We start from the raw sequence: 26,318 nt of genomic DNA on the forward strand, positions 1-26,318 counted from the left end.
CCGACGGCCTGCAGGGCGTGCGCTGGCTCGCGAAGCGCGCCTTGGTGTGAACGAACCGGCCGCAGCCACTGCGGCGAAGCCAGCCACGGCCGGGCGAAACCGAAACCACGAGCAGTTTATATTTTATGCATTTGTTTTTGAAGCTACGACGCGCGCGTACGCCTGTACACGCGCCACACGCTCAAAACCGCACACGCACCTCCTGCTCCGGTTGCTCCCTCCTGTCTCTGTTCTCTTTCACTCTGTGTGTATAGGTGTAAAAGAGAGGGCGGCTTGCTCTCTGCTGTTCCACAGAGTCAGCCAGCAAACGCCGGCCATTTGTCGCGGTGAAACCGTTAGACACCTCTACTAGGGCGCTTTTTTGTTGAAGACGGTTGTTTTTACGTCGTTCTTTCAAGCGTTTATAGTTACACTTGATATTGTTGTTATTTTCTCGCTCGGGCTCCACTCTCTGACTCGCGATTCGGCGTTCTTTCACTTCTAGGCGCGCGTCTTTGTTGACGCTATTGGGGGTATACAGCTTCGCAGCATCGTAGCGTGAACGCGCGCGCGTCAGACACCAACCACCCGCCGTGACCCCCAACCTCACCCCCCCCCCCCCCCCCCACCACCGAGGTTCGCGTGATTTTTACGGGGCGAGCTTTGCGATGTGGCACAGAGTGACACCGTATATGTGCCGTGCCCAACGAAAGACGTTTTCCTGGATGAATCAAAAATGAAAAAGTTCATACTAGTTAGAGATAATGGATTGATACCCCCTGCACCTCATCATAGCTCATCATATTATATCAATCAATAAATTACCTGATTTTGGCTGCTGACCCGCAGGTCGCGGGATTGAATCCCGGCTGCGGCGGCTGCAATTTCCATGGAGGTGAAAATGCTGCAAGCCCGTGTGCTCAGATTTGGGTGCACGTTAAAGAACCCCCCGTGGTCGAAATTTCCGGAGCCCTCTACTACGGCACCTCTCATGGTCGTTTTGGGACGTTATACCACACATATCTATCAACAAATAATCTGACTAAACACGTTCGATGCACGCATTATACCACCCAATATTCTTAAGCGGTAAGTCAAATGTCTTATCTTGGGAAATTCCTTCCCTTGAAAAATAAATCGAGAGCTCTCTCGCTTTCTTATGCCGGAGGAAAGAAGCAGAATGCAGCAGTCACGATGCTGAAATATTGTACCTAATTTATGAGAAAGTGAACAAGAATAAGATATCTTTTTTTAATTGTCTTGTCGGCTCGTCCTTAATATGACCACCGTCATCGAGAAACATCGCATAATTCAGAAAATAAGGGAAGAAACTTGTAGTCCGTACGTGTATAATAATGGATGTCAAGTGCACTGACATCCATCACTGTCGGCAAGCAACCCAAGAGAAAAAAAAAAAAAAAACAGACGATGTGAGACACCTTCTCTGTGAAGACACATTCTCTGTAAAGGTGTCATAGACGCTAAACCATGCTCTGCATGGTTTAGCGTCTATGCTTTGTCTTTCAGCTTGATCCCAGGGAGAAAAAAGCATCTCGCGAGATGCGCAGCGGTGGCTCCCTAAACGTTGGGCCGTCCCGTTACGTCGCCCGCAACACGCTTGGTGCCGTGCAGGAAGGCCAACGCTACGTGCGCGCGCGTTCTCTTTTTTCTCCCGTCTCTCTGTCTTGTTTGAGCACTAGCCGACGGCCACTGCGAAGCACCTGCCCGTGGCTTGGCGTGCACGGCCGGGCCCCAACGATGTAGTAGTAGCAGCATCAGCGAGTGGCGGGCGTCGGGAACGAGAGAGTTTTCGATAAACGAGCTTGCCCTAAATCTGAAGGGACGACGCGACCGCCTCTCCGCAGTGCAGCATGCACGCAGCATCCCCTTCCACCAGAGCAGAGTCGGAGGAGAAGGCGGTGAGTTTTCTTTTTTTAGCCGCCCCGACAGCATCTTTCACGAGTTTAGTTTCTTGGCTTCTCTCATGCTTTGTACTTTGTCTTGCCGTCACCCCCCCCCTCCCCCTTCGGTGCCTCAGGGTGGCGTAGCTACGCGGCAGCAGAGAAATTCGCCTTCCCTGGCGTTCTCCCCCGGTATGAAACGGGCGCCTATCGTCCTATTTCGGCGCAGAACAAGAGAGCTTGCAACCACAGCTCATCGCTCCTCCGCGTTCAGCTCTCATCGTGGTCGTGTGCTGCTCGGCTCACTCCCATACCACGCCGTGTCAGCGCTGTGCACGGCTTTCCCATCTCACGAGCACTAGCGCTTGCGCGCACAGCCGTAGATACACAGCGACGACTACGTGCCGGCGCAGCACACTGCGAACCGACTCTGGTCCAGCTTTTAAGGAGACTCCACTTTGCTTCAGTAGCCTTCGTTGGAGAGACTGCCCTCTGGGACTCGTGCACACGCCGCCGCAGAAAGCGTCGATCGTCTTCATATTTCATCGTGACTGTGTTTGCCTCGACTAGTACTGTTTCCACGAGCACTACTCCTCGTTACGCACAATCGAGCACGCAAGCAACGTTGGACTTAGAATCAACATGAAGGTAAGCAATTGATTTTTCATCGTTTTGATTGTTTGTTGCTGTCACTGCGTTCCTCGGCTAAGCTTGAACACGATTGAGAAAACGGGTGACAAAATTAGGTTCCTTATAGGAGCGCGCAGAGAAAATTTCGGTCGCTCTGCTGTTATTCCGGGTCACTGAAAATTGTTCCCACGGCGTCTGCACATTCTGTTGGTGTTCAATATGGGAACATTTTTCACTGGCATTCTTTTTACAAAGAGTCCTGCATACTTTCTTTAGCTGCGACGTATTGTTTGGCCTGTCTGCCAGTGCATTTGCCTTTCGGGCTTGCAGCTGATGCACTGTCAGAATGATAAATTAGTTCGCGCTTATACGACACAACCAAAAATATATAATTTCCAAGGAATGGTGTTTCAGGATTTCTATGAGAAACAATGGCTGTTCATATTCATACGAGGCTTCAAAGAAAACGTGATAGTACGGTATATGCAGAACGTTACTGGGTGTTATCGTAAAATGCAGGGACATGATTTCATTTTACATGAGGCGCTACAATTGTTTTAGTATGACCCACTCTCTTCATACCCCGCAAATGGGCCTGCACCGTTTGACAGACCAAATGGTGACACTTCTATTGAAGCTGTTTTTATGGCCGAGTTACAAACAAAAGGACGTCAAAGACACAACTTGTCTACGAATGGGCCATGACTCATCAGTAATTTTCATCAAAGTAGGGTCATTGTATGATTGGCCTCTACTGCTTAAAAAAAACCCTTAAAGGGCACAAAGGGCACGTGCTTTCGCCAGCAGTATCATGCACAGCCTTCCTTCGGTGGAGCACGTCGTCATGTATGAAGACAGACTTCAGGTGAATGCCTTAGCTTTTTGAATAACGGTATCACAACTGTCAACACTAAAGAGAACGTACAAAGTATGCCCAAATCTTCCCTTTGGCTGTCGTGTTGCTTGTGGGAAGGCCCTGAAGAAAGCGAACGCACGTTCACCGTCAGCTATCATTGTGGGTACGTGTGTTGCTTTCGTAGGAACGCTACACGTGTTATTTCCTTACTTCGTCAGAAAACGAATTAAGAGTTCATGGAAACACGACAATAGGAACCCTTTGGGTTCCTACTGTCGTAAATTCGAAGAAAGTGCCTGTTCCGTTGTATCATAAACCAATACAGTAAACGTGCACGCACAAGTGTGGTACCATCGCCAAGACGCCAATGTGGCCTCAGAACTCATTGGAACTATGGTGAACTATTTGACTAAGGAATTCATTGTTCTCCGCCAATTAAACTTCTCAATAAAAGTGTTTATTTGACGTAAACTATTTTATTTAAAATACCCAATCCCTTTGCATCTACGTAAACATAGATTTATTCCTCAAGCACTCAGCCTAAGATACATCAAGGTATATTTCATCTTGTGAAGGTTTTGCCGCTACAATATGTCCCTCTGCCTAAGTTTTTGCATCTAGCATAAAAATTACGCCCAGCTCAGCTGAGAACCACTGAATTTACATAGTGCCTCTGAAAGTGGGTTTTATCTGGTAGCGGTAACGTATGCTGGTAACGCTAAAGCAGTTTCATTGTTAGTTCACGTTCGGTATACGACTTCCTAGCAAGTTACCTTCATATCTACCAACCGCCTGTTGAGTGAACACAATCCCGTAGTGCGCTCGTAGTATTAATTTCTCAAATGCTCGTTATCTTGATCAGCAGGAAGCTCATTGACAGTAACGATTAGCTTATTAAAGAAGTAGAACAGCCGATATGGCTGTTAGTTGGTATTATTCTTTAAATGGACACTAAAGGCAACGATTAAGTCGGCGTTGATTGTTGAAATAGCAGTCCAGAAACCTCGTAGTGCTACCTTTGTGCCAAAGAAGGACTTATTTTGAAATGAAATCACGTTTTAGTGACCCGCATCGGGTTAGCGCACTTCAAATTACCCGACTGAAGAAGCGGACCGACTCACGTCACTGCTGCCATGCACAACGTTGCCCAGCTTTACTGCGTGGTCGCCGACACTAGTAGACAGAACGAAAGCAACGGAAGCCGCAGCAGCAACAACGGCCATTTATAAATTTTCTGAAATTCTCCGAGATGGCAGACGTGTTTTGGTTCAACTGCGCCCCGTTAGATGGCACCACCTTATCAATGTAAGTACGCGATAATTGAATTTTTAGACCACTCGCAGCATTCTCCATAGTAACGTCCGGTAGTTCATTTTTCCATGAATCAAACAGAAATAAAAAAACAGCATTTTATTGCGTCTCATGATGCACAGAAGGTTCTTTAGTTAGTGCAGTCAGATCGATTACTAGTGATTACTTGTAGGCGGTTCTTGTGACGTCATCGGTATCATTTTGATAATCTCCTACTGCAGCACATGTATTCTTGTGCATTTACCTTAATTTGTCGCTAAGTAGGACACTGCTGTTCATATTATTGTTGTTTTAGATGTTGTCATACATTGAAATTTATTCTGACGTAAATTGTTATTGTACTTTAGTTTACCATAAAACAGCGTAAAAGCACGTGTGCAGTGCCAAACACGACAAGACGGGTTGAGTTTGCGCCTGCACTATTGTGTTTCCCTTTGGCTTTACATTGCTTGACTGTTCTTAAACTTAGAAGAGCTCCACTATTCAGTGAGCTAATAATTTTACCCAAATGAGGCTTGCCACTAAAAAAAAAATGAAACAACGAGCAAGGCTTTTCCGTTCGCAAGAATAGTTACCGTTCTTTTTGCAGCAACAATATTTCGACGTCATTCCTAGTCAGTACCTGTTATAACTTAAACCCATGACGTACGAACTGCTTCATGAACACGAGCCCACTGTCTGTATTAACAGAGTATAGGTACGCAACTGAAGTTCTCTATTGCCGATGCTGCAAGTGGTCTCCACCGATGGTTGCGATCAGTGTACTAAGGAGGTGATCGGCTCAGTGGTGGTGAATTACCCTTGCTTTTCTTGCCTGGACGTTAACGGCAGCGCCACGCTACAGAGCCAGCGAATGCTTCAAACAGAGGGTGCGGCGGTGGGTTACAAGAAGCGTCGCAGGTGCGAGTGAAGTGCGAGCGGCGTGTGTGTCAAAAACGTACTTATACAAGGAGAGGGAGATAACGTGTCAAAAAAAGCCTAATAGGGTACCGAACCAACAAGAAGATATAATGGAGGGGCTCGCGATTCAGTGTCCCAAAGATTTCAACAAACACCCTGAAACAAAACAAACAAACAAATCTCGTGCATAATAGGAGGGCGAAGGGAGAGGCGCTAATCGGGGCCGGGAGTCCTAAGGGCGTGCGGAGGAGCTGCACGCGCAGCGGCGCCAGGTGGTCCGCTCCGCGGGCGAGGCAGCATCGCAATCAGGAGCATCGGCACGCCGAGTGCCCTGAAGGTTAGTTGCGTCGGCAAGCTATGCGGGCCGCCCGAAAAAAATCGCGCCTTCCCTTCGCCGGACCAACGACCTCAAAGGAGCTCAATGGCATTCGACGTCCACCCCCCTCCCATATTTTCCCCGCCAACATGCAAGTATAGCCAGCTGTGGCATGCGGCTGCCCAGTGCATGCTGCAGAGAAAAGAGCTGGGTACCTCGAGGCACCCTTGGCTCCCATTATGCGGACGTCGCGTCGTGCGATAGCCGCTCGTCATGAGAGCCACCTCCTTCCACTCCCCCGTTGAGCGGGGCCAGAGTAACGACTTGATTGAAATGCCATCCACCTCTAGCGTATGACACTCGAGGCACTCGAGGCCGCTGCCTGAGACTCCTGCGCTCACGCTAAATAAACCCGCCTGTCATTACAACTAGCCTGGTCAGACACCAAGCAACACCATTGCACATAACGTGGACCGCACTATGCATTCGTGAAGCAGCCACACAAAACTTAATCGGCTGATAACCCCTTTGCAAAACTACGCTTTCCGATGCTTAGTATAACTCGTATTTAGCTCAACTTTGTATACGTAGTTTTTTGCTGTCAAGAGACAAGTTGTTCCTTGCAGGTAGCGATAGAGTTCATTCACAAGGTTTCCTGAAAGCACTGGTTTACAATTACCATCTCTCAAAAGGAAATACTTTTTTCGTTTTCATAGCTGTTCTTCTACCTAGCAAAGGAACGGTAGGGGGATAATTATAAACTGAATTGCCGTACGTAACAATGAAAATGGATAAACGAAAATTGAATTGCCATAGGCATCGTTTCTTTTGAAGTTGGCGCATGGGCGGAAAGGGATAGATACAAGAAGGAAGGCGAGAGAAGCAAGCGTCTGCGACTTTTATTTTCTTCAAGGTACCGTTAATGTGTGTGGGCAATAATTTCGTAAGTCTACGAAGAGTTTCCATTCAGTCGGGTGTGATGTCTGTAAGTGTTCTTATTTGTTAGCTTCCACACTGCAAAACCACAGACGTGGTTTCGCTAAGACGCACGTTTTTGTACAGACCCGCGTCATTAATATTCAATAATTTTTATATCATCATCATCATCATCATCACCATCATCATCATCAGCCTGACTACGCCCACTGCAAGGCAAAGGCCTTTCCCATGATCATCAAATCTACCCGGTCTTGTGCTTTCCGTTCCTGCGTTATACCTGCGAACTTTTTAATCTGATCGGTCTTACCCGCGACCGACCATAATTTATTCCATTTCTTTTTTTATAAGTGTTAGTTGCCGACTGTCTTATCCTGGTATTCTTGTATGGAAGGCGCCCATCGGACTATTGCAGAACGCAGAATAGTAGGAGTACGAGAATTAGAACAGAATCATGGAAATATCACTTATACGTCCACTTACAATTTCTTTGAGCGATATGGCCAGAACTACACCGGTGACATTGTTGCCTTGTGTTACAGCTTAAAAAGCCTTCGAGCAGATTTCATAGTTACGAAATGCGTGCCCCATGTCCGGTTAAGGTCTCCTTTTCTGCCTCTTCTCACCTACCCACTCCTCGATACATATACTTTCATTTTATTTTATTTTTTTTGCGAAGGCGAGAGTGGTGAGAGTGCAACAGTTCTGTACATTCAAGCCAGTGGTCGGTGCTTGCCTGTTTTATCAACATGATCAGTGATGAGAGCCTTGCCAAGAAATTTCAATGGACGGGCAATGTCAATCAGGGTTCCACCCGGCTCTAGTAACAGGTCTTGTTCATCCCATTTGTTCTGCCAGATTCGTATATATGACGCTGCGGGTATCCTCATCCAGAAAGGTTGCAAGCCTCAAGACGAAAATTTAAAGATGTACTAGGATACAACACACGCGCCTTTGTCTCGCGCTTAGTGCTCCTTACTTTCGTTCGTGACATTGTGTTTTTTTCCTTGCCCAGTTTACCAAGGTTACGTGTTTCAAGGATAGTTCGCCGCACGCTTGTTCTCCGTATCCGTCACTTCGCATCCTTATAAGCCGCAGAATAGCGCGTAAAAGCATTCCATCAGGGAGTCCTCTTGAGCTTCTACCAGCTGGTGCCATCTTCTCTCGACAAAACCGCAGTTGGTGTCGGTATCTTTCATGACAGAGTTCAAAAGCTTCCGTGCACGCTGCATGCGCCGCTGTCTGAAGTGGCTGCAGATGTGCCTCGTCACCTGTGCCGCAGAATGCGTGCGGTGTCCGCACGTCGTGCCTGAGCGCGGCACGTGCTCGGAACGGGGCTTTTCTCGGGGTAGCGGTGGGACGAGCTCGCGGGTGCCGGTCACTCCGCGCTTCAAGGCCCCCTCGGGTGGAGGAACGTCCCGATTTAGCGGTCCACCGCCGACGCCTCTATTTATTTATGTACTTCTGGTTTAAGTGCTTCTTCAGTGGTTCGAGAGACGCCCCGGGGCGGCCTTTCAACGTGAAGAAGATGGAGGCGAGTAGGGCCAGACTTAGCACGCGGGCAACGTTCGCCGCGGCGAGAACTGGCGATGGGCTGCTCGTAGGAGAAGCCCACTCAGCGTTCGCCTCGCCGACACGCATCGGCGATCTCTCAAAAGAGTCGGCGCCCACCACGTGCTGCCTCGCACGTATTATACAGCAGCGCCCGCCCGTGAGACCCTATAGTATAACGTATGACGGTGAGCTCCAACGGCCGTAACGCTGCGTGCAAACGCGTGGCAGTGCATCGCAGCTGCAGCACCTCGTTTGTAGTAATGGGCACTCCCGAACCACATTCCTCTAAAGCACAGTGGCGGCTGGTATTTGATATTGACAAGATTTACTTTATCGAAACCTAGGCGGAACGAGCTGGCAGTTAGCTTCGAACAGAGAATCGCTCGACGGGCGCTCGAGGAATGTTCGCACACGAATCTGCGCACGTGCGCCTGTGTGCGATGGAAGAGGGGTGGAGAAGCTGTAACGATTCATGCGTCGGCCATTGCGCTTCATCCCGCTAACGTGCTAACCTATGCGCTAAGGCTCACGTGCCTCGAATATTTAGGCTATGACACGTTAGGTGTGAGAGTAGGTGGAATAGACGCGGGTGCACCGGTGTAATGCGCATCTAATCAAAATTGCATGGAGACGGCTGTGCGCTGGAGCGAATATTATGGTGATAATGACGACTTGGCCCTCTTGAGGCGTGCTGATGCTACAGAGGATTCGGCCCGGGTGGTCTTGCACATGACCGATGGAGCCCATGCTTCACTGCGTCGAGTTTTTAAAAGTGCGTGTCCTGAAAAGGGCATTTCATGCGTGCTGTATTTGTTGACGCGGTGTTATCGAACTGCTGCAGGTGAAAATTTATGCATTATTGCGCTCGTAGCCGTAAATGCGGAGAAAGAGTGCTGTCTAAGGCATGTGCATAGTCCTCAACACAGGCCTTAAGGCACTCCCTCCTACATGAATCCTTTTACTTCGAACAAGGGTTCTGAATATTCGTGACCTCAATGTTAACGTGCTGCGATACCACCAAAGAAAGAACAATAATTCAACATTTTAAAGGAAGTTTATCGAATGTTATGCAGAACTGTTAGCATGTTTATATCACGTTTTCGTTTTGTACCATGAAACCGCTAATAGACTCATCGTATTGCAAAATACCCCGACCATCTGAGCATCACGCAGTCATGCCTTCTGTAACGAGTGCACTTTATTCATATTAGAAATTAGCTCGCTCTAAAAGCGTCAGAAAAGCACCCCGTTAGTGTTGAGACATACGAGGCAAAGTCGTGTCCATGTTAGAAGCGTTTCCAACGTACGTAGCCTTATCCACGTTTCCAGGGGTCATTGCCCCCGTTGGGAGAGATCCCGAGCGGCGGCAAGAAGAGACGCTGTGACCGCTTCCTGCCATTTCGCTTCAACTTCTCGGGTTCCCCCCTCACAAGGACACAAATGCGTGGCCCAATACTTCATCTAGGCTACACACGCTGCCGGCCAATTAAGGCAAGCCAACGTTGCTTCGCGGCGTCTCATGCGCACAGAAACGCGCGCCAGCGGCCGAGCGTGTCTTCGGGAATGCGCTCGTTCTCATCCGAATGCTTCGGAGACGCACTTGGGTAGACAACCTTTGCAGGCCAGTAATACGCGTGTCTGCAGCGCAGTGCGCTCGCATGAAACAGCATACAATGGCCGCTTGAGAGGGAAGACCCATTTACTGAGCACACCCCGCCTGCGCAGAGAGCATGCATGAATTTATTAGCCGCTCGTTTCTCAGTAACAGAACAAAGGTAGCCTCTCGTAAGCTACAAAGAAGTCTCCTATCAAGTAGTTTATTCGGCATGCTGAAATAGAACGTAGTACAAGCTCACATTGATCTGAACAAGCTGTAGGAATACATTCAGAAAGTCTCTTGTATATTATCATCCTTTTGAAATTATTTGAAGATGCGGTAGAGGAAGAGTGAGCAAAATTTGAAGATTCGCACCGCTTTTTTTTCTGCATCTGTGAGAATATACTCTCACAAAGAACGTAGTCTCTCTTCTATTTCATCGCCCATCTGTAAATTATATCGCAATAAAAGGTGTCTGCCCTATAGAGTATTGAGTTAGCTATTTCTCATTCCCCCGTACTCGTAAGCATTTACAACAAGGGCACTCAAGGTATTGTCGTATTAGAAAGCGGGAATACGTGCCACCATCGAAGTCCATTACGCTTCTTTGTAACGATGCACATAAAATGACGTACGTTGCTTAGAAGGGTCTCGATAAGAAGTTACACAGGTCAATAGTTGAGCAAGAGCGAAATGGAGTTTTTGGTTTCTTAGATAACACGAATGACCGTTTCTCACGAACGAACCAGTCTTTACTATGAAGTCGTGTTTCTCTACACTTTCCCACACTACCCTCGTAAAGGTTTGGGAATTTGAATTCCAATTTATTTCTTCGCGTATATATAGGCAGACACGACTGAGCGGCGGAGATGGCCCGGTAGAAGCTATAGATAACGCTGGCTTGACAGTTCCCTCCTTTCGTTGAACAGGCAGTGACATGACAAAGTATTCGTCACACACATACATTTGACATGAAAAGGAAAAAAAAAGGAATCATAGAGCAAGAACATAGATGTCACCACATTCACGATGAAAAAAAGTCAGCGCAAAAAACGACACACAAGAGAAGGAGGACAGAGGACAAACGCAGAACTAGCAACTAAAATATTTATTAGAAAAGAGGAGAATAAATGCAATCAGTACCGCTGCGTGTGCATCCTCCGAACTGCACGCAATGGTCCCGCTTTTTCAAGTGAACTGATTTCACCGTGATGTAGAAAAATCGATGGGGCGGAGATGCAATTATCACGGTTTTTCTTGATGCGAAATGCTTCGATGATATTCCGTGATTTTTAATCCATATACCTGAAGATGACATGCTTGTTATGGAACAAAGGTTTACAACCACAAGTGGGACAATGAGAAGACAAATGTGTGTGAAATGGGTGTGCCCTTAATTGTATTGCAGGGTTGGCGGAGCTTCTCGATAAGGCAGGCACCAGTCTGACCTATAAAAATGTCCCACACAATAACGGTATTATGTATACCACATCAATTACGCATGTGACAAACATAGTACGATGCTTGACGATACATACTTTTTTTACACGATAGACCTGGCCGAAATTTCCGAAGCCCTCCACTATGGCGTCTCTCATAATCATATCGTGATTTTTGGGACGTTAAACCCCGCATATCAATCAATTACACGATAGACCTGTGAACTTTCTATCTACAGCGGCGCATGCTCTTCGAACCTTGCGGTGGGCAGAGAACACTACACCAACTTCAAAGTCTTTTGCCATTTTTTGAGCCTGTGTGATAATCTATGAACATAAGGAATAACTGTGAACATTTTGTGGCCTGTTACGGGAGGTTATGCGTTGCCCAGGCTGTACAGTAGACATATTTAATTATTTTAGCTACCTGACAGGAACGCACGAGAAGGTTAAACTCGGGAAGCCCGCTTCTCCTAAGGGAAATAATTGTTCTGAAAACTGGCTTCTATCCTGTGATGGCAAGACTTGTTACGAGCAGAATTTAACGAATGCAAGGCAGTGCCGTTTTTCGCAATCTTTGAATGCCCTGATGAATAGCTCGAAAGTGATTTTGTGCTTGTGGTGAAAAACACCAGGTCTGGTTCAGTATACACACAGAGGTATAAAAATCCAATGGCACCCTTGATCGGCTATTCAGTCGTGAACAGCAACCCAAAGGCATTGTCTTTGAAAATGTTCAGTACATCATGAAATAGAGAAGTACAAATGTCACTGGGCAGGATATTAAAAAAACATTGACATAACTAAAGATCGTATTAACTAGACCATGTGCCTTCTTTTCTATTGCGCGGTCAACGATAGACAAAAGGATATTACAAACTACAGGTGCCACTTTCGAACGAATGCTAATACCGAATTTTCGAACGAATATGGTAACCCTCCCACATCACAAAAGTCACGTTTAAGTAGAAACTGTGCGGTTCCAACAAGGCCTCTGTTGTTATACCACATCTATTTCTAAAGGTAAGTTCATCGCTGTCATCAGCTATACATTGTTTCACTGAAGCCGAAATCTTGTCGCTAGGCATAGAATATAAAAGACGTCTTCCACATTAAAACAAGCGACTGCACAGACGCCAAGGTTAAGGACAGACAGATACTCAGTAAGGTTGCTATAGAACTAGGCATGATAAAGGAAACTTCTAAACGTATGAATGAATGATTTACATCATGGAGCTTAACCAACTCGTCCAGTTCTGTACGCTGTCGCTACATTGAAATGCTCTTCAAGTTAAAACAGTGACAAATTACTTGAAGCCATGTGTTTTTCGCACACAATGCGCATACCCTCGTCGCATAGCTTATACTTTTTATCTTCTATTTCGTGTTGTTATTCGGAGATATATAGAAGATAAAGTGTTCTCGTTTAGGGTAGACGGTGGTGTACATCTCCACGGGAGTTAGGCCGTGCAAGTGTCTCGTCTTGTTTCGTCCCCACGTCATTAGAGACACGCGGTATTTCACCAATAGACAACCACCTCGAAGCCTGCTCAGCACCATCGAGATCACCAGGGACGCATGCCGTTGGCCAGGGCGCAAATTCCAGGCCTTTATATGCTTCGGCGCCTAACAAGCGCCGTGCAAAACATTTGCACGCAACGCAACCCTCGTTCTCGTTGCTCTCTCGCAAACATTCGCATTCGAAAGAACAAAAGTGGCCCGGCCGCGCGTGCCGGGCGACAGTGCGGCAATTACGCAATTTGGCGGACCGTTATACGCAACAACGCGGAAAGTGTGTATAAAAGGAAAGCTGCCAGGGCCGATCTCGGAGGCACCCCGGTGAAGCCCAGGCGCGCCACCCGTGACCGCATTCCGAGCACGCTTACACTGGCGACGATAGCGAGCGTGCGAAACAGGCGATCTCTAGAAGGTCAGCGCGGGAAGAGCGCGCTGGGTCACCGACGGTGCGTCTTGGTCGGCCATGAGAGGGGTTCCGAGGTTTCTTTCTTTTACTTATCCCTTCGGGAACCGACATTAGCGTGGTATGGTCCTACACCGAATGGTATAGAGCGAATAGGGAAGAAGCACTGAAGTCAGTGCTTTTGAACGTCTAAAGTTTTTTTTTTCAGTTTTTGTAGCTGTTTTCGCATTGAAGCAGATGATGTCACGTCTAGCTCGAGACCTAGAGTGGTCCGTACTGAAAGGTTATAAATCTCTTTGTTTTGTTTGCTTTCTTTGAACAAAAAATAAGAAAAAAATGCTATCTACGCGCAGTAGAAATTCGAGAACGAACGACGGACTGTACATACAGATAACGTTGCCACCGCCTCCGGGACTGCAGAGTTCATCTCTATATAGCGGTTCTTTGAAAAATCAGGTTTGACTCGAGTGGCTCTCTTCTTTCTATTTTTCGTCCGCCGTCTCATCCTTTCGTTCGTAACCCCTATTCTATATACTGGAGCAGTCTTATTTCTTCGAGCAGGTTAGGTTACCCAGAAGCTATAAATGGGACCGAATTACGGGGCATATGCCCTCGGTATTGCTGGCGTAGTGCGGGGAAGCATCGGAGTGTATTATCGCTCCCTGCCATCTTATAGGCGCCTCGGCGAGAGAGAATGATAGAGCGAAAGCATGCCATTTGGTGCGAGTGCTCTGTGCATACGACGACACCAAAAGATCAGAAAGCGGGGGACCCGAGCGGCGCACAGTGAATCCAAAAACAAGAGTATAGTCATCGTATTTCTGCTGCGTCCTATAAGATTTGTGCGCAGTAGTAGGGTTAGATGAAATTTGCTTTTATATTTCCTGAAACAGCTCCGTCGTATTACCTGCCCTTTGGAAGCATCGATTTGTGTCGCCACATTTCGCTCTTCGGTCCCATATGGCAGAGCTCTCGTGATGTTTATTGCGAGTTTGTCGAATCACGAGTTGGGTTTTATAGTAGAGAAGAAGAGTTCTAGCGGCCCAATGTCTCGCTCTTCGAGGACGTACACTTATAGCATACCCATTTCAAAGGACGAACAAGCTGTATCTTGTATCTCTGATGCCTTTCATTCCTTTTTATATCTTTTAACTGAACAGAAGAATGACGCTGCGTGAATACATGATACTTCAGTCATAATTCAGATGCAATGCATACGGTGATACCATAGTAGGCATTTTCATCCCATTTAATAACCACATCGTTTCTATTTAGGATAAAAGAATTTGGGTTACGTTATACTAGTGGAGCTCAATATCGGAGCAAAAAAAAAAAAATGGAAGTGAAACGGTACCACTACCACATCGATTATTGTCCTACGAAACACGTCGAGTCTAAAAGATGAAGTAAATAATAATTGCTGGGTAATAATTACGCCCCCAAACCACCATATTATTATGAGGGACGCCGTAGTTTAGGACTCCAGAAATTTCGACAACTATGGGTTCTTTAAGCTGCACCTAAATCTAAGCACACTGGCCTCAAGCATTTTCGCCTCCATCAAAAATGTGGCCGCCGCGCCCGGGATCTGATTCCGCGGTCTACCAGCCAACGGCCGAATGCCTTAGTTACTAGACCGCCCAGGCGGGTAAAAGAGGAAGTCATCATGCCATGATTGTGAATTGCGCATTTTATAGGAAGGCTGGCACGTTCACACGAAACAAAGCGACAAGAAAGCACTGGTCCCATTAAAAGTTGTCCGCCTCCACCGTTAAACCAACGTAGAGTTACAGCCAACCAACAAGCAGCGTCTGGCATGAAACCTGCCAGCCCTATTTTGTCAAAGTTGAGCTGTCTCAAGTACGCTATGTAAGGCCCACCTATAGGGAGCATGGTGTAATAATATACTGTGGCTGACACTCTCCCCGCAACGCGTTAAAAAGCGCAATGCCAGCGCGTCCAGATAATGTTTGGGCTGCTATCAGTTATATTGCAGCTTCATCAGTGCCTTGCTAGATGGCGCTACGACAACCAGGGTTAGCTATCTCGGCAGAAACGCGCACGCTGCTGATTGCGAGCATATTTTGGCATGCGTGACCACGCTGTTTTGAAGCCAGGCTTTTTTCTTCCCGTATGTTTAATGCTATTCGATCGATGAAGGCAAGAGGTTCCCAAATTTCTGACAGGTTCCCAAAATGTGTACAACGTCGTTTGTACCGAACTTCCATTCTAGCTATTATACTTGTGCGGAGAATGTGCCTCTCTTGCACGTGCCGTACGACAGTGATCTTTAACATAATTATCTAAATTCGCATCGTAACATCTAGCCTTGAACAAAAGCATCGCTTCAGTCTGCTGTATATGAAATACTTACCTGTCTTTAAAATTTAGTAATTTTGCGGAACGAGCGCATTGCTATGGTGTGCCTGGTATGGAACACGTTTCAAATATTTATCTACATCGTGTTCACGTGAAACAAGCGCAGCTATGCTTCAACAATATCCTATGTAAATGAAAGCAGCGTTACGCGTGAAGTACGTTTCTGATACAGTAACGACGCTCTTTTAATAGAGGGCTAGTAATTATTACAGGGGAGGCGAAAAGACAGTAGGCCCATGTGCTGAGATTTGGGTGCACGTTACTAAGTCCCAGGTGTTCAAAACTTCGGGAGTCCTCCACTCGGCGTCTCTCGTAATCATATACGGTGGCTTTGGGATATTAAAGCCACTTTATCAATCAATCAATCAATCACTAAATAAATAAATAAATAATTAAATAAATAAATAACAAAACAAATAAATAAATAAATCATTGTTATTACAGGGGTTTTTTCAGTTTAAACCACGATTTGAATACGAGGGATGCCACAGAGGAGGAATCTTGTGATGAATTCTGAACATCAGGGCCTGTTTTTAACAAGCTGCCACATTTCAGCACGTGGCAGTTTCTTGCATTTATTCCCCACAGGGAAATGTTTCGATGGAAGAATAGCACGCTGGCTAATCTTTCTAAATTGTTGTTCTTTCAATCGAAAAGTGCCGGGAACCGACAGAAATACAAGCGTGCGAGCGGAACTTAGCTTTGAGTACTGCCCGATCAATCCGTGTTGACGACGTTCACACCCTGCACACTGTATTTTCATGTTAATGAATCCTTAAACCTGGCAAAGTTCTATTTTTTATTCTGGAATAATAAATTTTCTTCGCGCTTTCAGAGTTAGACACATCGGTGGAAACAAAAACGTAGGGTAGGCTGAAGAACTTCAATGCGTGAGCACCGCTTCGGTTCGTTGGCCGGGGCGCGCGGCGCCATCTGACGGCTCACAGCACAGCATGGCCACGAGATCGAACATTACCTGGCTGCTGAGGCGCTATCAGTGTCAACACCTGATTATTCTTACGCCACGATAGGGAGTGTGTACTGACGTCACTTCAACCGCAATTTTGTAGTACAGAAAGCACAGAAAAAGGCGCGCTTTTTTCTTAATCTGCTCATCTTCAAGGCAGCTCGAATCTGCGAATTGATTGATTGATATGTGGGGTTTAACGTCCCAAAACCACTATATGATTATGAGAGACGCCGTAGTGGAGGGCTCCGGAAATTTTGACCACCTGGGGTTCTTTAACGTGCACCCAAATCTGAGCACACGGGCCTACAACATTTCCGCCTCCATCGGAAATGCAGCCGCCGCAGCCGGGATTCGAACCCGCGCCCTGCGGGTCAGCAGCCGAGTACCCTAGCCACTAGACCACCGCGGCGGGGCTCGAATCTGCGAATTGTAGATCAAAATGGTACGTGACGACGTCACGTGAATACCCCCTATAAGCCTGCACTGGAAGAATACCCAAAACGCTTCCCAACACATATGTATCATGATGTATATGTAACGAATGCACGCGATTGTATCGTGCACAATCATATCAGCATTCTTGTAGTAATTCACTCTCGCGAACGATAGTCGTCCTATTGCAGAAGGAGCTGATAAAAATATACTTATCAATTTCCCCTAGAGAATACGCGATCTGTTCTGATAGAAAACCTTTAGAGGCCTTCCAAGTTCCGCAGGTAATCTGTGTCACCATAATGTATAGCTGTACATTTGGAGTGGTGCACTTTGCCTCTTGTCGCTGGTCAGAGCAATGACTATGTACGTCATCAGTGGCGTGTGCCCATTAAAGTTGCATTACGAATCAAGAAACTTTCTTTCCTTTGCTTGCACTTCCAAATGTGATATATTTCTCGAATCATATAGATATGAATCGCCTGATAAAAGTTAGTAGACACTCTTAGAGATAACACAAGGCGTTGTGGGGGAGAAGGCTCGATAAACTGTTTCCACATTGAGAGATGGAATGAAAATTTAGTGACATAATTCTTCGCAGTAAGTTGTTTGAGGTCCAAAAACAAAACCATCTTCCATAGGCGTCTTCGTTGTTGTTTGATCACTAATGGCTCAGTTGACAGTACTTCCATTTTATTCATGTGCCATGGGATTATTTTAGGCACCATTGATTTGACGCATATACAGGCTCACGTAGCTTTCGCATCATTCTCGACAACACCGTTACAAATTTTGGCATCCTAACTTTTCTAGGTGACAGAGAACACCAAGATATTTCACCTAACTTGGAGCATTAGCACTTATTGAGTCAGGTAATTTACCTTTTTGTGTGCAATTACAAAAGTATTATGGGATGTGTTGTGTGCATGCTGTACATTATGGGCGTCACTTTGAAAAAGTGGCGCTCGTGATTTAATGAATTTACGAGAGCTCACTACGATTAAGCTGCACGTGGGCCCACCCTCTGATCACATGAATTCTCTAGTACGCAATTATTCACCAGTGCATTGTATACATGTCGATCTATCACCATTGGTACAATTTAGTAGAAAGAGAAAAACTCGCTACCAATACAGCTTACAAGGCGCCTACAAGCAATTAGAACTTTTTAGGTCCCTAGATCAGGTTCTTAGTTATGCCCTCGTCATCGACAGCAGCAAAGGTTTGCTTGTGACAATAACTCGCTAGAATACGTATTTTGCTGGGTTAAACTTGAGTGCATTCTAGGCACTTTCGTACTCTCGACGCTGTTGCAGCTACATCGTACTGCCACAGTGCTGACGGCGCATGCGCCACATGGACTTAGATAATATAATGGCCTGAAAAATTGGTTGTTGCTCATAATTTTCCACGCCGACCAATTAGTCTCGGTGCACCGCTAGATTTTGTCATTGCTCTCAGTTTGCTATTTTTTAGCAGCGAAAAGCACATCCTGCGGCTACAGTGTATAGCTGCTTCGACAATGAGGGTGAGGAATTGTAGAAATAGAAAGGTGGTCACAGTTTTCGCAAAACCAAAACTTTACCAATAAATGCTTGCGTGCACGCAAATGTCAGCTGCTGGACATTTGTATAGGAAGTAATAGCACATGCGACGCAAACGTTCAGTAATCTTGACTTGCTTTGCAGATTCCTTTCAACATACTTTGAGCGTGCCATATGACATTCTTCTACTTGACATTCATAAATCTCAATAGGGTACCGTTGAAATACTTACTGTCAATACCATATATCAGAAATAGGAGAAAGAGTCGAGAATATAAAATTCATGCCGTCCCATGTTTCTGCTTAAAGGTATGGAGTTGTTGAATACGCATTCATATTGAATATGTCAATTCGCTAACCAGTGTTATACTCTGCAAAATGTTTCACTTACAGTGATGTCAATGATGAACGCAATATTCACCAGGCTCGAAACAACAATTGTGCGGACAGATTGCATCACTTGTAACGTAATACAAACCACATAAAATTATTCTGACTGAGGCAAGCAAAACGAATTACCGAGTTTTGAGTGATATGTTCACCAGCAACCCGACACCATTAGAATTTATACTATATAGACAAAAGCTCATACAGTGGGCTTATATATAAAAATTCGTGCTTTCCAAGTCGTTCGTTGCTTCAGTGGTATCATGTCGCTGCGCCACATCAATCATATATGTTAGCAATAGACGGCGTAGTTCTCGCGCAAGAGTTGAACTTAGTCGCCAATAATATAGTTAAATAAATGAACATGGTGTTGTGCATTCCAACTCCTATCTAATTGTGGCCATTCTGGCAAAAACTGAAATAGTGTAACTGCGTTTGGTTGAAGAGCACCTTGAGGCCCTGTAGACGAATGTTGCTTAGTAGAAAAGCTGCTCGCTAACTATTGTACCTATATATGAATATCCTTGCTTGACAAAAATGTCAAACTAAATAAAAAAATGTGCGTGCAGCAATGCACCAACGCTTCACACAATTTGCTATCCTGCCCTCAGGGCTGTACTTAAAACTGAATCACGCCCATAAGCATGAATTAGGACAACACCATGGATTCACAGATAACCATCACCACATAGAGATTTGGGTGTTTCAGTATATGGGGTGACCTCAAATCGGAGTACCTGCACTTGCGTTCTAATTTTTTGTTCCACATATTTGAACATGGAAAATGGCTGGACATTGCTGTGACCGGAGCGTCGCTGGCACTGTGGCACAGGGTGCACGTGAAAGAACGCAAACTTTATGTATACTTAGCATAGTGCTTCCTTTGCGGATCAGGTACTACGAAGCCATGGCACAGTAGCAATATCTCCTGATAGCCGTATCTCATATATCCTTGCCAGCCTATCCAAGGTTTATGAAGGAAGCGGCCCGTCCTTATAACCACGGACCAATAGCCCCGCCACGGTGGTCTAGTGGCTAAGGTACTCGGCTGCTAACCCGTAGGTCGCGGGATTGAATCCCGGCTGTGGCGGCTGCATTTCCGATGGATGCAGAAATGTTGCAGGCCCGTGTGCTCAAATTTGGGTGCACGTTAAAGAACCCCAGGTGGTCGAAATTTCCGGAGCCCTTCACTACGGTGGTCATATGGTGGTTTTGGGACGTTAAACCCCACATATCAATCATCAACCGCGGACCGATATGCTCAGGATGTTCGTACCGCATAAATAGTACGGGAACCTGGTATATGGAAGAACCTGCTTACCGACGTCCGCTTACCTCATCCATATAGCGCCAGTACGAATCCTCCCCTCTTTTCGCAACGGTATCTTAAGGCAACGTCCTTCTATAGGAAGGCATCCCGTGCGACAGTAGCCGACTGCGTGAGAGTTGCAGCCAGCGTGTGTCATCAAGGAAGATCTATCCGTCAAACGCCAGCAGCGTATAGCCTGCGTCGGTACTCCTACACTTATATACGACAGGGTAAGAAAACAGCCGTCAGTTAGCGTAAGAAGGAAGACACGCTGCACAACAAACCTCTAGGCGACTCCATTGGTGCGTATCTAGCTAAACGTACGAAAGTTTGGTATGGAGACGGGAGCAACCGCTAGGGGGCACCCTCGCCGACGGAGGGGCATCGGAGTCGCCGCGACGCTACGATCTTACGGCATGCGCCGGAGTTGTGAGACGATGTTAAATGCAGCCGTGAAGGTTGAATACGTCTTCAAAGTGACGTTAGCTTCAAGTAAATTTGCGAAAGCTCTAATACAGTGAAATTTTGCGTCATATGAGGACAATGAAGCTAGAAATTCGACGGCGTGCTGTTTCCACTGCCCTATATGCTAGCGCTATCAAAGCATGCTTATGGGTTTTCCCGGAGCATCCAGTGAACATTTGTGTAAATCCGAAGTTCTTCAACGACTCTGGTGGTTTTTAACGCTTCGCGGAAGTGCAGTGGATACAACTTTTGACCGCACATGTCCAATCTTACTAGCTATATATACATTGGATGTTTCTATATACGAAGATATATATCTTAAAATTGCCTCGGACTTATTAAACCAACCATCACGTTGAATGAACCAGTGCTTTTATTCAGCAATTTATGAGGATCAAGCACTACTTGATATGACTTTTGCATCGTTTTAGCGCTTTGTTTTTCGTTAATTTATCACTACGGTGCTGTAGCACGTTCCAAGTTCGCTTGGCCATGCAATGTAGTTTCTTGGTTTTTTTAGTGTTCTGTGTAGCTTACTGACGCTGTGTTTCTCCTGCCCGTCTTTATTGTTTTTACTGTAAAGGCAAGAGCCTTACAAGCCTCCTCAAAGGTGAAATGTGATCGACTGCGTTCAGTGCCGAAGGCATTAGAATGCGACGCAAAAAGTTATTTTGTCGTGCTCAAGACGCATTGATATCGAAAATTAACTTTTCACGCTTTTACAGCTTTCGCAAGTCTTGAACAGCAATGTGGTGCAACCCCTCTTACGCCGTCACACTAGCAAGCTTCTATATGGTAGCGCTGATGTCTCTGCTGCATGCAACAGATGTGTGCGTAGATTTTTGCAAGCTATGGGGAGCTGAGTGTACGTCCATCTGTTGGGCATATCATCTATACACTTCGGGTCATCACAATGCCTGTGTAAATGAAAACGGTGTGCATTTCACTCATCAGACTTCCGTATTACCTACTGGCATAGAACGAGGGGCAGGTGGCCAGTATGCTAACCTTCATTAAATGCGTCATTATTCATTGCAGCTATGTCAAGAAGGCCCATGCACAGTCCAATGCAGCCTCAACAGTATTGAGCTCACTGACGGTTCGCGTCGACGCTTGTAGGCGGGCACGCACTATAAAAATACGTCGTAAGACCATAGAAAATCCTCGGCACTGTACCGGCAAAAGTTTCGGAACGTCGTGCGGTGACTTCACAACAACACCTCTGATTAGCCACTCGTCCACGCGAACTCTCATCGAAGTGCTTTTCGCACACGCGCACATTCGGTGAAAAAAATGTGAAATGTGAAACCAGCAGTTTCTTGTCGCGGTATTGCGACGCGCTTCCACTTATCCCGCCGACCACTGGAGGCAGCAAGAAATCGGAGACGTTTCCGTCATTTTTTTTTGTAACTGGATCGACAACCAGGTGCCCAGCAGGTATACGGTATCCTTGCCGATATTCAGGCAAAGCACACTAGGCACAATAGTAATAATTTTGTGAAAAAAAAAAATGGCGCGGTATCGGCATGTTTCACTGCAAATGTCGTCGAAAGACTATAGTCTTGCGTGTGGAGAGAATGAACAAAATGTTTATTTGATGTTCTGCGCGAGAAATCGGTGAATTACGTTCTGGATGCGCTGCGTTAGAGAGCCTCAATTTGTGAAGCGAAGGCGAACGAGTCCATGGAGGCACGTTAGACACGATTGCTATCTGGCAGTTATCTTCCAAAACGAAGGAAGGCGTGCACGCCCACGGAAAAAGATGCGCACCTGTCTCGGAGGTGATAAAGTGTAGAACGCAAAGCGACGGGCAGGTGCCACCACCATGTTGTTTTAGCAAAGCGCTAGAAACACTTGCCTGTTACAACGCGTTACACTGTCAACGCAGCGTGATAAACGCTATGGTCCTTAGAATTACTTATGGGGGCCTTCTCTGAGTAAATGGGCTCTGTTTTCTGACTCGAAAGAAGCCCTACTGAGCATGCAGTCAGTTCTTCGACGAGGTTGCCATGAACAGTTAACTTACGAGGTTGTCAAGGTACTTCACCACGTCACAGAAACAGGCCACGAGGTCAATTTTCAGTGGCTACCTGGGCATTGGGGGATCAGTGGCATTGATTCCGCAGACAACGCGGCTCACGCATCACACCAAGAAGAGCGCACTCTTCCTGTTCCTTTGTCAAGGACAGACGCTGCAAAGCAACTTCGTGCCCTGTCACGTAGTATGTGCCTGTTGGAGTGGAACACCCCAAACGTAACACATACGAGACTCTACCAAATAAACCCTCGACTGGAACTTCGACCTCCATCCGGACTCCGTCGACGTGAAGCTTCGCTTCTTTGTCGCCTGTGGTTGGGGGTTCCCTTAACAAAAGCATATATAGCCCCCATCGGATTGACCGACAATGCGGAATGTGACGTCAGCAGCACCGAAGAAGACATTGACCATCTGACATGCTGTTGCCCTCAGTTTGCCCCTGAAAGACAGAAGATTTCGGACGCATTGACACAATTGGACGATCGGCCTTCTCTCTATGAAGATGCTACTAAAAAACCGTGCTCGCCTTTCGTCGGCTCAAAAAGTAGTCAGCCGTCTTATGATTTTTGAGGGCTACAGGCTTATGTGAACACCTTTAACTTTTGTGTAGTGCCACCGCTGCATACTGTCAGCCCATTGACAGGCAATCCTTTTTTTTACCTCTTTTTCTTCTCTGTCTCCTCTCTCATCTTTATGCCCCCTTCCTATTCCCCCAGCGTAGGGTAGCAAACCGGGCATGTGCCTGGTTAACTTCCCTGCCTTCTCTCTTGTTGTTCTTGTCCTCCTCCTCCTCCCCTCACCAAGCTTCACTGCAGAGTTTGGTTAATTACCGTAAGTTAGGTGCCGTCTGGGGACCATTTTACCTCCTTCATCAGGCATTTTAGAAGAAATTCAACTGACCATAGGTCGTGGAAGTTACGTTTGCTGTAAAAGCAAAACGGCCATAGGCGAAGGGCCACTGCGAAGCTGATGTAACGAGCGCCTCTCTGCTGATAGTTGCGTTTCTACACCTATCAGCGAAGAGGCGCCATTGACGTTGTTAGTTGGTATCCCTTCTTTTTAGAAGCATGGGCACCTCGAAGAGAAAATTGCACATTTTTCTCTTGTAAACTTCGATCATTTTCATGCTACGTGGGCACTGCATAATTTGCAAGTATTATCGTTACCGAGTAATATATACACCAAGATTGATTGTTGGCAATGCCAAAACATGAATAGGTGCCCTGCAAGTCGGCAAGCTTAGCCTACATACAAGGCAGACCAGAAAGCCTCTGGAAATCTTCTTAGACATCTAGAAGACGATTGAGTTGGAATACGTTTGCATTATCATTTGTTTAGCTTATTCTACTCGCTCCGTTATTGGCAACTCTTACCACGAGTATAATTGGTTAATTTTTTCCGTGCATTAACTCCTGTACTGTCTAGAGTTAGAATTATGCTGAACTCTATATTCACGTATTTTGTGCGTCAGCTGATGGCCTTCTCCTATACTTCACGTGCAGTTCTTTTACCTGGTCCTGGCCCTGGTGGTTCTGATGGCGGTGGCTCAGAGTGGTGTCATGGCTCAGAACGAGCAACTGCTGATGCCCTGGAACCAGTACCGGGCATCGCCACTGCTCGACGCCCTGCGCGGGTGGATCAGACGGCCCAGCTTCACTTTCACACGACCAAACTTCCTGCCGACACTCAGCGCAAACGCCATCAGGCTGCGACCAGGAATTCAGCAGGTATGCAGCAGGTTGTAAAGTTATGACGGGGAGAGGGGGGGGGGGGTCTAACGTTTTCATGCATGAAAGCAATGCACGCGTAACTTAGCATAATATAGGTGAATTGGTGCCTTCATCAACACTACGTTTCATCGGCTACATATTTATTGAATATATATTGATTGTAATTGTTCGGTGCGTATATAATGTTCAAATCTCAAACCACACTTAGTGCCCTTGACATTTTGAGGTATTAGTACCGATTTGAATGCAAGTATTCAGTGTGGCTGAAGAAAGACAACTGACAAGTGCTGCAGTTCAGCAGCTCATACCAATTACCTCAGCGTATACCGTACCAATCATGTAGAATTATTGAGCATAGGTACCGTGCGACATGATATAGGATAACGAACATTCTGGTCGCATAAGGAAAAACTTACCAGTAGTGCAGTGACCCACTGCTTCGGCTGCGATTTGATATATTATTGTGCGTTTGACATTGTACAGCTTAGGCAGCACTGAGCTGCAAAGCTGTCTTAAAAAAATATTTTACGCTGTAAAATATTGATGCTTTGGAGGCCAAGCAGCACAGATCCACAAAAAAGCTTGGTAGAATGAGAAACCTTAGGTACGTGCTAAAGTATATCATTTAGCAGGCTTTTCTGGAGCACATTCTTTAAATCGATTTGGTGTAATGTTAGAGGAGCTGACAAGAGAAAACATTGTTGAGTGTATGTAAGAAATACCATCTTCTAGAACCAACGAAGACCTATTTTCTTACAAGATTTATTTTCTTCACAATAATTCGAATGAATACCTGTGCTAACAACATCAGCTTTCATGTGCTGTAGGATATAAAATTCCATGCTGATAAGGACTGGTATCTTTTATTGCACGACGAAATTGTGAGGTTAGGCTTAAGGAACTACTGAGCAGGCAGTCACATAACTAATGTTCAATCCTCTATGCATCAGAAAAAGTTCAGAGGCTTGGAACGTGAAGAGAGAGAGGTCGGTTTTATTAATTTCCAGCAGATTGTGGGCTGGCCTCCATTCTAGGAGCAAACATAGAGACCATGTCTCCCGGCAGCTTTTTTGGCCTCTGGATTGCCCAAAGTTGCCCAACGATGGAACGTGAGGACCGTCGTAAAACTTTTCGGGAGACACCCGTTATTGTTGTTTTCTTTTTGTGTCTTGCGATTGAGATATAGTACCCCTGTAGCCAACTATTCACAACATGCAGAAGTTGTTGCACAATGGCGTCACTCACAGCGCGAACGTTGGCATGCAGGTTCTGCGCCCCATGCTTCAGAGGCCAGCAATTCAGAGCATGATCCGGCCAGCTCTCAACCTCCGACCGGTCATCGCCACTGGAATCGCCAACCTTGGAAGCCTCATTCGGCGGCCTTTCCTAAACTTGGAAGAATGACACACGCGTAGCCCGGGCATTCGCGTTCAAAAGCGTCGTGTATTCTTCAGCATTTTGTGAGGTAAGAGAGAACAGCATTTCGGCATCATTGAATGAATTGAATTGATTGAATATGATTGAATGGAATTGAATGAATCAAAAAAGGAGCTTGGTCAGCCGAATCACTGCATGCATAGTTATGCCTCTTAGCCCTCTTAAGACCACGAACATCCGGCATGCGTCGTCATTATAGGGCTCAATAAATATAAGCATTTTCATCAAAGATTTACTCCAGAGTTTACTTCAAAATATTAAATAAAGTCAGATTTTTGTCCTCGACG

General features: G+C 46.1%; 1 protein-coding gene across 1 annotated transcript in view; it reads left to right on the top strand.

Annotated features, from left to right (window-relative positions):
- Positions 1-2,087: 2,087 nt before the first annotated feature.
- The window catches only part of LOC119162341 (uncharacterized), a 28,772-nt gene continuing 4,541 nt past the window's right edge, over positions 2,088-26,318 (top strand). The window contains exons 1-3 of the mRNA XM_037414762.2: positions 2,088-2,528; positions 24,367-24,591; positions 25,861-26,059. Of these exons, the coding sequence (XP_037270659.1) occupies positions 2,523-2,528; positions 24,367-24,591; positions 25,861-25,998 (369 nt within the window). The 5' untranslated portion in view covers positions 2,088-2,522 and the 3' untranslated portion in view covers positions 25,999-26,059. The remainder of the gene's footprint in view (positions 2,529-24,366; positions 24,592-25,860; positions 26,060-26,318) is intronic.

The sequence above is a fragment of the Rhipicephalus microplus genome, chromosome X (assembly GCF_043290135.1).
Source record: "Rhipicephalus microplus isolate Deutch F79 chromosome X, USDA_Rmic, whole genome shotgun sequence".
NCBI classification, from domain to species: domain Eukaryota; kingdom Metazoa; phylum Arthropoda; class Arachnida; order Ixodida; family Ixodidae; genus Rhipicephalus; species Rhipicephalus microplus.